General features: G+C 44.3%; 1 protein-coding gene across 16 annotated transcripts in view; it reads right to left on the bottom strand.

Annotated features, from left to right (window-relative positions):
* Nucleotides 1-16,214, bottom strand: part of LOC105487901 (prominin 1) — a 155,304-nt gene that overhangs the window by 106,991 nt on the left and 32,099 nt on the right. For 9 of the 16 annotated variants that reach the window (XM_011751549.3, XM_011751547.2, XM_071093833.1 and 6 more), the window contains one exon: nt 2,393-2,828. In XM_011751549.3, coding sequence (XP_011749851.2) covers nt 2,393-2,612 — 220 coding nt within the window. In that variant the 5' untranslated portion in view covers nt 2,613-2,828. Of the gene's footprint in view, nt 1-2,392; nt 2,829-6,227; nt 6,452-8,332; nt 8,436-8,785; nt 9,022-9,097; nt 9,377-16,214 lie in introns of those variants that run through there. The other 7 variants (XM_011751548.3, XM_011751554.2, XM_011751550.3 and 4 more) reach the window with 6 other exon arrangements.

The raw sequence follows: 16,214 nt of genomic DNA, 5'->3' as shown, positions 1-16,214 counted from the left end.
CTCGTCTCTACTAAAAAATACAAAAAACTAGCCGGGCGAGGTGGCGGGCGCCTGTAGTCCCAGCTACTCGGGAGGCTGAGGCAGGAGAATGGCGTAAACCCGGGAGGCGGAGCTTGCAGTGAGCTGAGATCCGGCCACTGCACTCCAGCTCGGGTGACAGAGCGAGACTCCGTCTCAAAAAAAAAAAAAAAAAAGACTACTAGGAAATGTAGTAACTAGGTGGAAGAATACAAACAAATGGGATGATGGAAGAAAACCAACACTGCAATAAATTCAATATTATATTATTTAAGCAACTTAATAATTTTTCCTCCCAAAGAGGTAATGCTGGTCTTCTCCAGTCTGCTGTTGAAACTTGAGACTTTCCTTCTGCAAGGTAGTAAGTATTGATGAAGGTCAAGAGAAAAACTAGGCTAATACCCTCAGATTACATTAGGATTACAATTCTTCAGTTCCCTCCTTAGGCCTAACAATGTTGTTGCAGTTCAAACCCTTGTAATGCATTGGAAGTTGTGTAAGCTAAAAGACATCTTCTAACTTGATCACCAGAATGAAGACCTTAAAATATAATGCTTTTCCTTGTTAAAAAAAAAAAAAAAAGTATGAAGAAACCTTCCAATCAAATCTAAAGGGACCAAAATAGAGCAACATATGGAAAGAGATTATGGGATTAACTAATTACATGATATGCCTTAGAATGAGGCATGGGAAGCTTTCCAATCTTTTTGAGGAAATGATTGTAAATTCATGTTCAACAATTGAATTCTATGCCTTTTATACTAAAACAAAACCAAGAAGCAAAGGCTAAAAACACTAGTGGGAAAATAGTTTTAAAGAATGAATAAGACCTAGTATCTGATAGCACAACAGGATGACTATAGTCAATAATAACATAATTGTACATTTTGAAATAACTAAAAGAGTAATTGGATTGTTTGTAACACAAAGAATAAATGTTTGAGGGGATGGATATGCCATTTTATATGATGTGATTATTACACATTGCATGTCTGTATCAAAATACGTCTTGCACCCCATGAATAGATACACCTACTATGTACCCGCAAAAATTAAAATATTTTTTAAATAAAAACGTTAGTAGGTTATTTTATTCAGTAACATACATTAAGTCTCCAAATAAACCAAGAAATATCTATTCAGAAGAGTGAATTTGTATCCAATGTTAATAAATAAACTCAGTTAATTTTCTACTTCTGTCTTTGGGATTTCCAAAGTTAGTATTTTAACAGCAACATAAACAGTAAGCAGCATTTGTTCAGGATTCTCTTCAATGACAATAACCATTCAAAGAGATTTGTTTCCTGAATTGAAATTTAAATTAGCAAAAATTGACAGCTATACTTCAAGCTGTTTTAATTGACCAATTTAAGACAAATAAGTGTTAAAAAATCAATACAAATGTATTTTAATGAAAATCTATAAACTCCCCATAATATAAACAAGTGAGGAGATTCACTGAATACCTCCTCTCTCTCTTTCTTCCTCTGTCTCACACACAGACACATACACACACCACTAGGACTCTTACAAACAGTAGCTGAGCAGCTAAGGAAAATGATAAGAAAGATTGCAGCAAATTCTGTAATCAATGATTGTAATCAAATCTTTGTAGCTAAAAGAACAGGCTTAGGATGGATTTACTGTTAAGCCAATCAAAAATGTAGGTGCCAAACCCTACTAGCAGATATTTCTCACAGGCTTTTTTATATTTATAATCCCTTTTCTATGAACATATACCCTGAATTCAGAAGAGTATGGAAAACAACAAACATTAAGAAGGCGAAAATGACAAACGGCACTGTGTGTGATGAATAACGACACCATGGCATGACAATTCTGGCAAGTGCCAATCCTCTTCGGCACACCCAAGCTCTTAGAATGGAAGAAAACAGCTGGTCAGGTAAACGTGTTTGTCCTTACCCTAAGCAATGTCAAAATTTGCATATTGTGGTGGGCAGAAGAGAGTTAAATTTTTAAGCGTTGAGGTGGCCATCAGATGCTAGATAGTTATTCGTTTCTCCTTTGATGATATAAAATTTGCATTTTTATCCTAACTTTACTATAACTTTTACCTTTGGTAAGTGCCTTAGAATAATTCATTGCTCTAACCCAAACAAAGCAAAACAAAAGGTGAAGAAGTGGAAAACCAACATAGCAATATCGTTTGCTTCCATTTCTCGTGATAACATTCCTCGCAACCTATTTAACCTGGTACAAGTCTTCTTAACTTCTGTCTAAATGCTTTCTGCTTCTGTGCAAAGCAGTCACTAAAATACTGAATATATTATATACTGATTGCATTGACATTAAAAAACAATACTGTAGGTACGTTTGGAGATAAATCCTATCTTTCCCCGCCATCAGCACTTACCTTCTGGGAAATCACGCGGCTGTACCACATAGAGAAAGATATGCACTAGTTCAAAGAGAATGCCAATGGGTCCAGCTGTATGGGAGTCTTGGGTCTCGTAATTTGTTGCAGGCAATTCATAATTCCAAGCCTTAGGAGCATCTGTGGATGAAGGCTGCCCTCCTGAAAAAGAGTTCCCGCATAGCCCCAGCAGCAACAGGGAGCCGAGTACAAGGGCCATAGCTAGCAAGATCCTCCAAACATGAGGTAGAACTGGGTGCCTCCTGCCTCAGAAGTTCTGGAAGCCTTGCGGAAGACAAGCGTGTTCCTGAGCAGAAGTGGAGCAGGAAGCACTGGATCTGCTGAATCTTCAGTTTTCTGTCTGAGGCTGGCTTGAGGCGAGGGACATCTCCAGAAGAATGTTCTCCAAGGGGGTCATTCACTCAAGGCACCATCCCTGGCAGGGAGAGAAACAGCAGCAGAGTCATCAACGCATGTAACCTGCCTGCACCTGGAGCTGCCCGGAGAGGAGGCTGCAAAGCTTTAGAGCGAGGCCTCGTGCCTAATCCGGATGGGTGGGTGGACACCAAGCACACAAACTGCTCCAGAGCCACAGGGCAGGCGCTGGCATCAAAGCCATGACTCAGATAAAGTCCCTCCTCAGGAGGGCCAGACTCAGAACACACACCCTTGATGTGTTCGGGAAATACTAGGTTTTGTAGAGAAGGCTTGGGATCTTGGAAACTAACATTTATTGAGCACTTACTATCTTTCAGGCACTGTTATCTATGCTTCATAGATAGAAACAAGGTCCTCCTTGTTTGAGGCATTATTCCATTCTGCAGATGAGGAAACTGACACAGAGAGGGTCCTGGTGACTTGCCCAAGGTCACAGGTGATTAACCATGCGGCCAAGAGTCAAACTCACTAGTTTGCCTTCAAAGTCCAAGATCTAACTATGACGTCAAGACACTGTCTCTACAGTGTCCCCCTCTCAGGCTCTAGTAAGAGCCACTGGGGTCCCAGTAATCCAGTATATGCTTATATGCTTATTTCTTCTCCAAGTGTGTGTTGTTCTCCTTGCTGCTGGAGATATATCTTACTCTGCCTTATATTCTACTTATTTACTCACTAATCTCATTTCAAACATCCCCCTCTCCACCTCACCCCCAATCCAAAGTAGAAGGGCATGGCCTCAAAGCTAGGGACCACACTGTTTGAGTCTGGACACATGTGTGACACTGGAACCTGTCTTTCTAATAAGCTTACTAAGTAATCCTGATGGAAACCTTCACCCCAAGTAACCACCTTGACAACAAGGTTCTCAGAGATGACAGCCAGGGCAGAGGGAGACTCCTGCCTATCCCTTGGGAGAGGGAGAAACACAACAAGAATCCTAAAACCAGCTGTGGCTCCAGCATCTGGGAAGGAAATGGGACTGAAAGTGCCTCCAAGGTGGACCCTGCCCTATTCTTCTTTCAATCCCCAGACCTTAACACTGGGCATGGCACACGGTCGGTGTTTCGTAAGAGCCTGCTGAGCAGCTTGTTTCACTCATGGCACCATCCCCGGCAGGGAAAGAAACAGCAGCAGAGTCAACAATGCATGTAACCTGCCTGCAGCATGAACTGCCCCAGAGAGGAGGCTGCAAAGCTTTAGAACAAGGCCTTCAGCCTAATCCAGGTAGGTGGGTGGAAACCAAACACTGCCTGCTTCAGAGCTACAGGGCAGGCGCTGGTGTAGAAGCAAAAATATGTTATTTCCTTGTGCGGTTTCATGAGACTAGGCAAATCAGCACAGGACCTGGAAGGATCCAGGATGTGCCACTCTTCCTCTCCGTATTAAGGGTTCTGGAGCAAGAGCAAGCTGCTGTCATTTTGTGAGCTAGATACATACTTACTAACTTTCAAGATAAGGACACGGTGCTCCTGAAACCCACACTGTAAGAAACCGAAGGGGGATGATGAAGAAAGTGACATACTTTACAAGAGGTGAGAGGACCCACTACCAATGTTCCAAGTCAAAGAAAGCTTTGGACAAGAGATGGGATTTCATGAGCTATTTGAACAAAGATGTTAATTCATATCTAATCCCTCCATTGCTTCATCTTCTAAGTCCTGTCCCACTCCAATTACTCCTGCACAGAGCTACCAATACAATGGCCCTAAACTCTTCCTTTGTCAAATCATGGGCTGCTGAGATCCCAAGTGGCTGCCAGTACTAACCTCGTGCCCCACGCTTCAGGTTCCGCCCTCCATCACACCCACAGTAGACACCTCGACCCTGGTGTTTCCAAAGGGCGCCCTTCGAACATCTACTGCAAGCACAACACACCACACGTACATTTTATCTTTTTTTTTTTTTTTTTTTGCTAAAGGACAGGCAGAGAGCTAAGCCTCCAGCACAGCAGCTGGAAGGATTAAAGGCTCAGATGCTGAGAAGGCCCACTTTCTGGTAATTCCACCAAGCCTCAGTCCAGGACAGAGAGAAACTGCCCAGGAAAGAACTATGAACAAACAAGCTTTCCAACTCCCTCAGTGACAAAGCAGGGGAAGGAAATTCCCAGTGAAATGAAACACAACTGCTCACTGCAGCAAAGATGGGAGACAATGATTTGAGATAGACAGCAACTGGAGTTGCACTTCCAGATTTCTTTACATCTTGCTCCAAAATGTAGGTCCCCCTGAAGTTTTAAAGTACATTTTAAGAAAGTATTAAAATCTCACTAACTATGAAATACTAGAAACTGATTAAAGTCAAGTCAAAGAGGAAGAGTTTTTCATCTCGGGTTTAATAGGTTGTGCCAAAAAGAGAAGCTCTGAGTATTTACCTGCTAAATCCCAGTAGGTCCGAGAGCCACTGAGAGCAGCCTCTGTCTCAGAATAAAATGGGGTGTTTAGTTGAAATGCAGACTATTAATGGACCTAATTTCTGGGATGAAGCTCATTAATCTGCATTTTTAATAAGCTCTCCTGGGGACTGATCCTTCAAACAAAGTTTGAGAACAGTTCTGTTCCTGGAGTACTCTGATCCTGGAGCATCCACCTGGTCAATTCATGTCACTTTCCAAGGACACTTCAGGCTTCCCAAACATATTGGAAAATAACAGATGTAAGGTGAAAGCTCCCCAAATGCCCTTTTCATATAGCTTTGAATTGATCTATCCCAGCTGCTGTGCAGGTCCCTGGCTTATTTCTGTATCCCCAGAGCATGGAACACAGTTGGTCCTCACTGAAGAACTGCTACCAGCCTGGGCAACATAGAGAGGCCCTGTCTCTATTAAAAAAAAAAAAAAAAAAAAAAAAATTTTAATTAGCGAACATAGTGGTGGACAACTGCAGTCCCAGCTACTTGGGAGACTGAGGCAGGAGGATTACTTGAGTCCAGGAGGTTGAGCCTGCAGTGAGCCCTAATCATATCACTGCACTCCAGCCTGGGCGACCTTAGGTGATTCTGAGCCTGGAGTCCAGAGAACTGCATTTCAATACTTGTATAAAAGCAAACATGGCCCGGGCGTGGTGGCTCAAGCCTGTAATCCCAGCATTTTGGGAGGCCGAGGCAGGCAGATACGAGGTCTGGAGATCGAGACCATCCTGGCTAACATGGTGAAACCCCGTCTCTACTAAAAATACACACACACAAAATAGCCAGGAGGGGAGGTACACGCTAGTAGTCCCAGCTGCTCGGGAGGCTGAGGCAGGAGAATCACTTGAACCCGGGAGGGGGAGGTTGCAGTGACCCGAGATCGCGCCACTGCACTCCAGCCTGGACGACGGAGACGCCGTCTCAAAAATAAATAAATAAATAAATAAATAAATAAATAAATAATGAAAAAGCAAATACGGTGATCGATCACCTTCATTTCTTTTCTTCGTTTGATGGAACTTCTCAGAAGCTTTCTTTTTAAAAAAGATCTTTGTAGTGGATTTTTGCCATCTGGGGTGCTTTTGGTGGGGGCATGGGGGATACCCAATTTCTGAGATCACCTTTGTGAGCTGGGTGGGAGGCAGCCCTGCCTTGCATTGTGAGGCCCGTTGAGGCGCCCAAACTGTCCTGGCGGAGCTGAGCCACGCTGGGCCAATCAGAAGCTTTCTTCTGGGCCTGGGCCTGCGCAATCTGAAGCAGGACAGTGTCTGTAATTCATTCCAGCAATGATGGCAGCAATGCCAGCAGCCACATCTAGGGGCTTGTTCTGGCAGCCGCAGCCATCCCCGCATCAGGGGTCCCGTGGCATGTCTTGGATTCCTCAGCCTGACTAGCCTTCCTGCCACTTCCCTAAGCCACCCAGGGTCCATCCTTCCAAGAAGTCTTTTATCTGATAAAATTACCCCAGACTCAGCTTCCACTGTTTTAACAAAATATCCTGACCCTTAACAAATCTCAGAAATAGCTCTTTGCTCCCTGAAAAACCTATTTCCTTTATATTTTAAACAGTACCAACAAAACAACACTTGGTTTAAAGTTTTCAGTTTGTCCTCTGATGCATTTGTTTACTTCACTGTACTAAAACACAAAGAAACTGTCTCATATAAAAATCAGAAGGAAGTTTAGAAATCAGAAAGAAGTTTAGAAAAGTTTAGAAATCAGAAGTTTAGAAATCAGAAGGAAGTTTAGAAAAAAATTATGGAACACATTAAAAAAAAAAAAAACCAAGAATAAACTAAAGGGCACTGCTAAACAGACAGACAATAGCAACAGTAAGGGGGCTCTGGTCCTCCTTACTAACTCTGCCAAGATGACAGTTGTTTGCATTCTCCAACCCTTCTTCTGCTCCTCTGTCAAAGGCGGATTTCGCATAGGGTTGGCAGGCTAGCGATCTAATAGGTAAAGCACCTGGCACGCAGCTAGAAGGCTATCTGGGGTCTGTCTGCTTCTGCTTAGCATCAATACTCTGAGCTCAACTCCACCGGGGCTCCTAGGATAACCGGGACAGAGAGGACGGTGAGAAAAGAAAAGTGGGTAACATCACACAAGTTAAATCATATGAGGTTGACGATATTCATATCTTCCATCCAAAAAACCGACAATTTCTTATGATTCAACCCAACATATCGCCGCGGTTGTTCGTGTCACGTGAGTCTTGGGGGGCACTCAAGAACTAAGATCGTGAACTTGCTCTCTTAACAAAGAACAGCTGCCGCCCTCAGGAACTCCAGCAAACCTTTCTCCAGAAAGGTCAGTCGCCCTCGCGGGCTCCAGGATCAACCTGTTGCGGAAGGAAGCCTGGGGCGCCTGCTTCCCCGCCCTTTACCTCCAAACCACCTCCAGGCCAATCCCCCTCCCGGTCTAGCTCCCTTCTGGGAGGAAGCCTCTCGCGAGCTGCGGGACACAAAAGAATGAGCGGCGGGGCGGGCGCGGGAAGCCAAGAGACTCCAGGAATTCGCAGCCGCGCAGGGGAGGGGGTTGCCGGAGTAACTCGGCTGCTCCGAGCTTGTCGGCGCCAGTTCCCCGCCGCGGCCCCTGTTGGGCACCGATCGGGGGCGATCTTGCCAGAGAGAAGGGGTTCCGGAGCTAGTTCCTCCTTCCGATCTGACTCCCTGCCTCTCCAGACGCGGGCTCTCGGGGAAACTGATCCCGAGCTTCCGACTTTCTACAGCCATGAAGCTCCTGGTCTGTCCAAGCTCCTCTTTGTTGTCCGGTCGGCGCGTTCTGGCAGGGTGCGCCTTGAGCACCCCAGTTCTCCATCTAGTGATAGCCGTGGGTCCCCACACATGCATGCAGAAGGGCCGTGGAGTGGGAGGCTGGGACGGTGCTTTGAGCCAGGGGTGCCTGCGTTCTCCCATGGACGCCGGGAGATGGCTTCGCTTTGCACCCCCGTATCCCTCCTCCGGCTGTGGTCTGCTGCACAGTGTTGGCCCCTTTCCGCACTCAGCGAGGGAAGCTCAGCGCCTCACGTCCCCGGGGCCATCCCTAGAGCTTCCTTTACCGCAGACTCGTTCCCAAGACCCTGGCAAACCTCACCTCGGTCGTCGTGGCTCTCCGCGAGTCCAAAGTCTCTGGGGCCCCGGTCCGGTTCGCACACCCACCTCCGACTCCCGCTCCGGAACCACAGCCGCCGGCTACCCCCACCACAGCCCCCACCCCAGTGGATGGAAAGAAGACCCAAGCGGGGCGGCGCGGGCCACCACTCAGCGGAAAAAGTTTGGGTTGGCCGGGCACCGGGACCACCACGCGCTCCCCGCAGTCCCTCTGGCCCCCAGCCGCTGTCCGGGTTCGCACCACCTGCTGAGGGGCCAGGGCGGCGGCGCAGAGGGCTAGGGTAAGGGCGGCGCAGAGGGCTAGGGTAAGGGCGGCGCAGAGAGAACCCGTCCACTCCTCACTGTACACCCCCAGTACAGTGGAAGGAGTGCGCTCAGCCCCGCGCCTGGTCAGCAGATGCCTCTCTCGCTCCCGGATGAGGACCCAGCTACTCACCGTTCACCCCGCTCCCGCTCCTGCTCGCGCCCTAGTCACCGCTGCCGCCGCCCTTCCCTTAGCTAGCCAGGCCCTGGCTCGTGAATTATTTATGACCCGGCTTCGGGGACCACCGCGATGGCTTTCGGAGAGCCCGCCCCGCCCGCCGGCCGGGGAGGGGCTCAGGCGGCGCAGCTGCCGGACCCTCGTACGTGGCTGGAGGCAGGAGAGAGGGCCCGGTGCCCCGGGGGACCTGTTGCGGCTTCCTCTGTCCCGGGCGGGGACCTGGGTATGGAGTCGCCGTAATGGGAAGGATTCCTTAAACATACTCACCGCGGCGGGATTGCTGAGCGCGTGGCCAGGTGCCGCGTGGGGATCTGCCTCAGTCACTTAATGATCGCGAAACCCAAGCCCTGGACGCAGTCTGATTGGACCGGCTGAGTTGCTTCGCCACGTTGCCCGGGGCGCCCACCAGCACCTGGACAGCATCCATTTCCTGTAGAGGTGCCTGCTCAACCCCCGCACCCCCTTCTTGCAACACTCGCTCCTTTTACCCCAACAGAGTCCCTTACTTAGAATGCAGCTACCTTCCTAAAAACTCTCCTTTCTCATCCCAGCCGCCTAATTGGCGGCTTCTGTTGCCTAATCCCAATGCAATTAAAAAAAAAAAAAAAACAAAAAAAACATTTGAATCCTTAGTGTGCAGCAGTACCAATGCTAGTGGCTGAAGCAGTTGAAAAACGGCATAAAGCAATACACGCTCCCATGTGTACACACAGGCATCTGCTACAACATGAAGCCACTGCACCTTCTTTTCTCACTGCCTGTTGGTCTTCCCGCTCTGTGAGTTGCAGCTCACCCTCAGAGTCTTCACCTTGCTACTTAGCTGTGTGGTGGAAACCTGTCGGAAGTAATCACTCCGTGTCTAACTGTCCTCACCAATTTGCACTTCACTTATTCACCACTTCTTATCTTGAAATGAGAATACTGTACTCTCTGGCAGGCAAAAAAAAAAAAAAAAAAAAAAAAAAGACTTAGGTAAGAAAAACACCTTCAGGATTGTGTCTAGCATGCAGTAGGTATTTAATACATATTTGTGATATGGATAGACAGATGAAAGGATAGATGCACAAGCTACACATGAATGATAGGCAGGAACATTAAGTCACTCTCTTTTTCATATACCCCAGAATCTAACATAAAACAGGTACTGGAAAATAAGCATTTTTTGTTTTTAATAGTTAGATTGATCTTGAGTGTGTATATTTCTAGACAAGAAATGTTAGTTCAGAAAACTTCCAAAAATTACACTAGGACATGGCAAGGTTAGATGATTTGGTTCTGTGTCCCCACCTGAATCTCATATTGAATTATAATTCACTGGGAGAGGGACCTAGTGGGAGGTGATTGGATTATGGTGGTGGATTTTCCCCCTTGCTGTTCTCATCATAGTGAGTGAGTTCTCATGATATCTGATGGTTTAAAAGTGTGTGGCACTTCCCCTTTGCTCGTCTGTCTCTCCTGCTGCCATGTGAAGATGTGCTTGCTTTCCCTTTTCCTTCCACCATAATTGTAAGTTTCCTGAAGCCTCTCTGGCCATGCCTACTATAGAGCCTCTGAAACCCAGTCTCAGGTAGTTCTTCATAGCAATGTGAGATCAAACGAATATGGGTGGAAAACAAATCTTCTAGTCAGGGCAGATTTCCCCTCTGCAGCCCCTGCAAATCAGAAGCCTCTGGTTGAACATCTCCTGGGGCCCCATAAACCTGCTCCTAGATAGCACTCTTAGACTGGAGCTAGCGAAAGAGGTGAGTTCTCAGAGGAGTGGGTCCTGATCTCCGTCAAAGTTTGGTCCTGCCTTTTTTAATCGCTGTGACTTTGGCTGCTTAATATTTCTCTGAGCCTCAGTTTCCTGGTCTGCAAAATGAAGACAGTTATAACTCACAGGACTCATTTTCATTTCTAATAATACCAACAACAGTAGTATCAGTAGAGAGGGATGAAGCAAGATGGTCAACTAGAAGGTTTGACCACCACCCCTCCTCCACCTCAGCCAGGAACACAATTTAACAACTATCTACACACACAAGAAGCACCTTCATAAGAACCAAAAATCAGGTCAGTAACCACAATACCTGGTGTTAACTTCATATTACTGAGAGAGGCACTGAAGAAGGCAGGAAAGATAGTTTTGATTTGCCAATGCCACCAGTCCTCCATTCCCCAGCAGCAGCAGCCTTGTGGATTGGGAAAAGGAGAGTGCAGTGATTGTGAGATTTTGAATTGAACTCAGTGCTGCCCTGTCATAGCAGAAAGCAAAACTAGGCTGAACTCGGCCAATGCCTGCCCATGGAGGGAGCTGGGACTACAGGTGCCCGCCACCTCGCCCGGCTAGTTTTTTGTACTTTGTAGTAGAGACGGGGTTTCACCATGTTAGCCAGGATGGTCTCGATCTCCTGACCTCGTGATCCGCCCGTCTCGGCCTCCCAAAGTGCTGGGATTACAGGCGTGAGCCACCGCGCCTGGCCGGCAGTATTTGTTGATCATTAACTTTACCATCTTAGAAAAAGGGAAGTGGCAGGATAATAGGATCATCGTAGGGAGAAGGTCAGTAGTAAGATATATGAATAAAGATCTCTGTGACATAAGTTTAAGGAAAAGTGCTGTGCCTTGATATGCATATGTAAACATCTCCATAGACCTTTTTAGTGCATAAAGAGCAGCATTGCGCTAGCAAGTCCCACCTTTCGCCCTAAGGTGGTTTTCTCCTTTCTCAGTAAACAGAACATACAATCGTGTTTTACACCGAGATGTTCCATTGCTCAGGGACGGGCAGGAGACAGATGCTTTTCTCTATCTCAACTGCCAAGAGGCCTTCTTTCCTCTTACACTAGTCCTCAGCACAGACCCTTCACACGTGTCAGGCTGGGGGACGATCAGGTCTTTCCCTTCCCACGAGGCCATATTTCAGACTATCACATGGAGAGAAACCTTAGACAATACCTAACTTTCCTAGGCAGAGGTCCCCACGACCTTTGGCAGTGTAGGTGTCCCTGGGTACTTGAGATTAAGAGAATGGTGATGACTTTTCACAAGTATACTGCCTTCAGGCACTTGTTTAACAAAGCACACCCTGCACAGCCCAAAATCCATTAAACCTTGAGTCACCACAGCACATGTCTCTTGCAAGGACAAGGTTGGGGGTAGGGTCACAGATTAACAGCATCTCAAATACAGAACAAAATGGAGTCTCCTATATCTTCTTCTTTCTAGATAGACATGGTAACAGTCTGATCTTTCTTTTCCCCCACAGACAAGCTCTAGCCAGAGGGAACAGCCCATACCAGTGGTGAAAACTAGAGTTTCAGTAAAGTGCTCTGGGGCCCTAAATAACCTTTAAGGCAGTTTAGGGCCAAAAGGACAGCAACTCCTAAGCAAGCCCAAATGCTGAGCTCAGAGCCAGTAGACTTGGAGGGCATGCGGCTTACTGAGACACCAGACAGGGGAGCTAAGGGAGTGCTTGTAACACCCCTGCCCCAACCCCAGGTAGCGCTGTTAGTGGCTCTTCACCACTGCTTGCCCTTTTCTAGCACCCATGCCTCTTTTACCCCAGCAGAGCTCTCTTCTTGGAATGCAGCCACCCTCCTAAAAACGCTCCACTCTCAAAAACTCTCAGCCACATTAGACCCTTCTGTTGCCTAATCCCAACGCAATTAAAAAACAAACAAACAAACAAAAAAATCATTTGGATCCTTAGTGTCCGCATCAGTCCCAATGCTAGTGGCTGGATTGATTAAAAATAGCATGAAGAGACCCACTCCTTCTGCTTAAAGAGAAGAGGGGGGAAGAGTAAAGAGGACTTTGTCATCTTGAATACCAGTTTAGCCACAGTGGGACAGGGCATCAGTCAGAGTCATCAGGCCCCCATCCCAGGTCCTAACTTGTGGATAACATTTCTAGACACATCCTGGGCCAGAAGGGAAGCTGCTGCCTTGAAGGGAAAGATACAGTCTGGGCAGGACCCATCACCTGCTGGCTAAAGAGCCCTTAGGTTCTGAATAGCCAGAAGCAATACCCAGGTAGTACACTGTGGTTCTTGGCTGAGGCTCTGAGATCTGCTGGTTTCAGGTGAGACCCAGTACATTCCCAGCTGTGGTGGCTACTGTAGGAGACCCCTTCTGCTTGAGAAAAGCAGAAGGAAAGGTAAAGAGGATGTTTTCCTTCCCCTTAGGTACCAGCTCAGCCACAGGGAGGTAGAGTACTATGCAGGCTCTTTGGGTAGTCTTCAATGCCCAGACACCAATGAATATCCAAAAGCATCCAGACCCCCAGGAAAACATGACCTCACCAAACAAATTAAATAAGTCCCCAGGGAACAATCCTGGAGAAATAGAGACATGTGATCTTTCAGGCAGAGAATTCAAAATCGGTGTCTTAAAGAAACTCAGAGAAAATTAAGATAACACGGAGAAGGAATTCAGAATTCTATCAGATAAAATTCATAAAGATATTGAAATAATTTTAAAGAATCAAGCAGAAATTTTCAAGTTTAAAAATGCAAATGACATGCTGAAGAATGCATCAGAGTCTTTCAATAGCAGAATTGATCAAGGAGAAGAAATAGTGCACTTAAAGACAGGCTATTTGAAAACACACAGTCACAGGAGACAAAGAAAAAAGAATAAAAAATAATGAAGCATGCCTACAAGATCTAGAAAATTACCTTAAAAAGCAAATCTAAGAGTTACTGGCCTTAAAGACAAGGTCAAGAAAGAGATGGGATAGAAAGATTATTCAAAGGGATAATATTAGAGAACCACTCAAACCTATAGAAAAGTATCAGTATCCAAGTACAAGAATTGTATAGGACATCTAGCAGATAAACCCAAAGAAGACTACTGCAAGGCATGCAATAATCAAATTCCCAGAGGTCTAGGATAAAGGATCCTAAAAGCAGCAAAAGAAAAGAAACAATTAACAAACAATGGAGCTACAATACATCTGGCAGCAGACTGTTCAGTGGAAACCTGACAGCCCAGGAGAGAGTGGCATGACATATTTAAGCTGCTGAAGGGAAAAAACTTTTACCCTAGAATAATATATACAGCAAAAACATTCTTCAAACATGAAGGAGAAATAAAGACTTTCTCAGACAAACAAAAGCTGAAGGATTTCATCAACACCAGACCTGTCCTACAAGAAATGCTATAAGGAGTTATTCAATCTGAAAGAAAAGGATGTTAATAAGCAATAGGAAATAATCTAAAGATATAAAACTCCCTGGTAATCGCAAGTACACAGAAAAACACAGAATGTTATAACACTGTAACTGTGATGTGTAAACTATTCTTATCTTAAGTAGAAAGACTAAACGATGAACCAATCAAAAATAATAACTATGACAACTTGTCAAAACATAGACAGCACAATAAAATATAAGGAGAAACAACAAAGAGTTTAGAAGCAAGGGGAGGAAGTTAAGGTGTAGAGCTCTTATTAGTTTTCTTTGTTTATGCAATCAGTATTAAGTAATTACTAGCATAAAATAGTGGGTTATAAGAAGATAGTTTTTGCAAGCCTCACGAGAACTTCAAGTCAAAGAAACACAAAGAATACACAAAAAGAAAAAGCAAGCTATTAAATCATACCACCAGCGAAAAGTACCTTTGCTAGAAGGAAGACAGGAAGAAATGAAAGAAGGAAGAGAACACCCCAAAACAACCAAAAAGCAAATAATTAAAGAGCAGGAGTAAGTCCTTACTTATCAATAATAATATTGAATGTAAATGGACTAAACTCTGCAATCAAAAGACATAGAGTGGCTGAATGGATTAAAAAATAAGACCTATTGGTCTATTGCCTACAGTAAACATATGTGACCTATGATGACACAAATAGACTGAAAATAAGGAACATAAAAAAATATTCCATGCCAATGGAAACCAAGAAAAGAGCAGGAGTAGCTATACTTAGATCAGACAAAACAGATTTCAAAACAAAAACTGTAAGAAGAGACAAAGGTCATTATATAATGAGAAAAGGATCAATTCAGTAAGAGGATCTAACAATTGTAAATGTATATGCACCAAACACTTGATCATCTAGATATATAAGGCAAATATTATTAGAGTTAAAAAGACTGATAGACCTCAATACACTAACAGTTGGAGACTTCAACATCCCACTTTCAGCTTTGGACAGATCTTCCAGACAGAAAATCAACAAAGAAACATCAGACTTAATCTGCACTGTCGAATAAGCCTTAAAGATATTTACAGAACATTTCATGCAATGCCTGCAGAAGAGATATTCTTTTCCTCAACACATGGATCATTCTCAAGGATAGACCATATGTTAGGTCAAAAACAAGTCTTAAGACATTTTTCAAAAACCTGAAATAGCATCAAGCATCTTCCCTGACTACAATGGAATAAAACTAGAAATCAATAACAAGAATGATTTTGGAAACTATACAAACACGTGGAAATGAAACAACATGCTCCATAATGACCAGTGGGTCAATAAAGAAATTAAGAAGAAAATTGAAAAATTTCTTGAACAAATGATAATGGAAAGACAACATATCAAAATCTGTGGGGTACAATGAAAACAATACTAAAGGGAATGTTTGTAGCTAAAAGTGCCTACATCGACAAAGAGCAACTTCAAATAAATAACCTGATGATGCATCTAAAAGAACTAAAAAAGACAGATAAAATAAACCCAAAATTAATAGAAAAAAATAAATTCTAAACATCAGAACATAAATAAATGAAATTGAAATAAAGAAAACAAAAGATCAACAAAAAGAAAAGTTTGTTTTTTGAAAAGATAAACAAAATTGACAAAACTTTAACCAGAATAACTAAGAAAAAAGAGAGAAGACTTGAATAAATAAAGTCAGACATGACAAAGGAGACACTACAACTGATACAGTAGAAATTCAAAGGATCATTAGTGGATACTCTGAGCAACTATATGCCAATAAACTGGAAAATCTAGAAGAAATAGCCAAGGGATCCTGAGCAAAAAGAACAAAACTTGAGTGATCACATTACCTGACTTCAAATTACACTGCAGAGCTATAGTAACCAAAATGGCAGGATATTGGCATAAAAACAGATATACGGACCACTGGAACAAAATAAAGGACCCAGAAATAAATCCATACATATACAGTGAATGCATTTTTGACAGGAGAAAGGACAGTCTCTTCAATAAGTGGTGCTGGGGAAACTGGATATCCATATGCAGAAGAATAAAACTAAACCCATATCCCTTGCCATATACAAAAATCAAACCAAAATGGATAAAAGACTTACATCTAAAACTTCAAGCTATGCAACTAGTACCAAACAACACTGGGGAAATTCTAAAGGACATTGGATTAGGCCAAGATTGCTTGAGGAATATGCCACAACGACAGGCGACCAAAGCAAAAAAATGGACA

This window comes from Macaca nemestrina, chromosome 3 (assembly GCF_043159975.1).
Source record: "Macaca nemestrina isolate mMacNem1 chromosome 3, mMacNem.hap1, whole genome shotgun sequence".
NCBI lineage: Eukaryota > Metazoa > Chordata > Mammalia > Primates > Cercopithecidae > Macaca > Macaca nemestrina.
The sequence above is the reverse complement of the archived record's forward strand: the minus strand, read 5'-3'. Positions and strand labels throughout refer to the sequence as shown.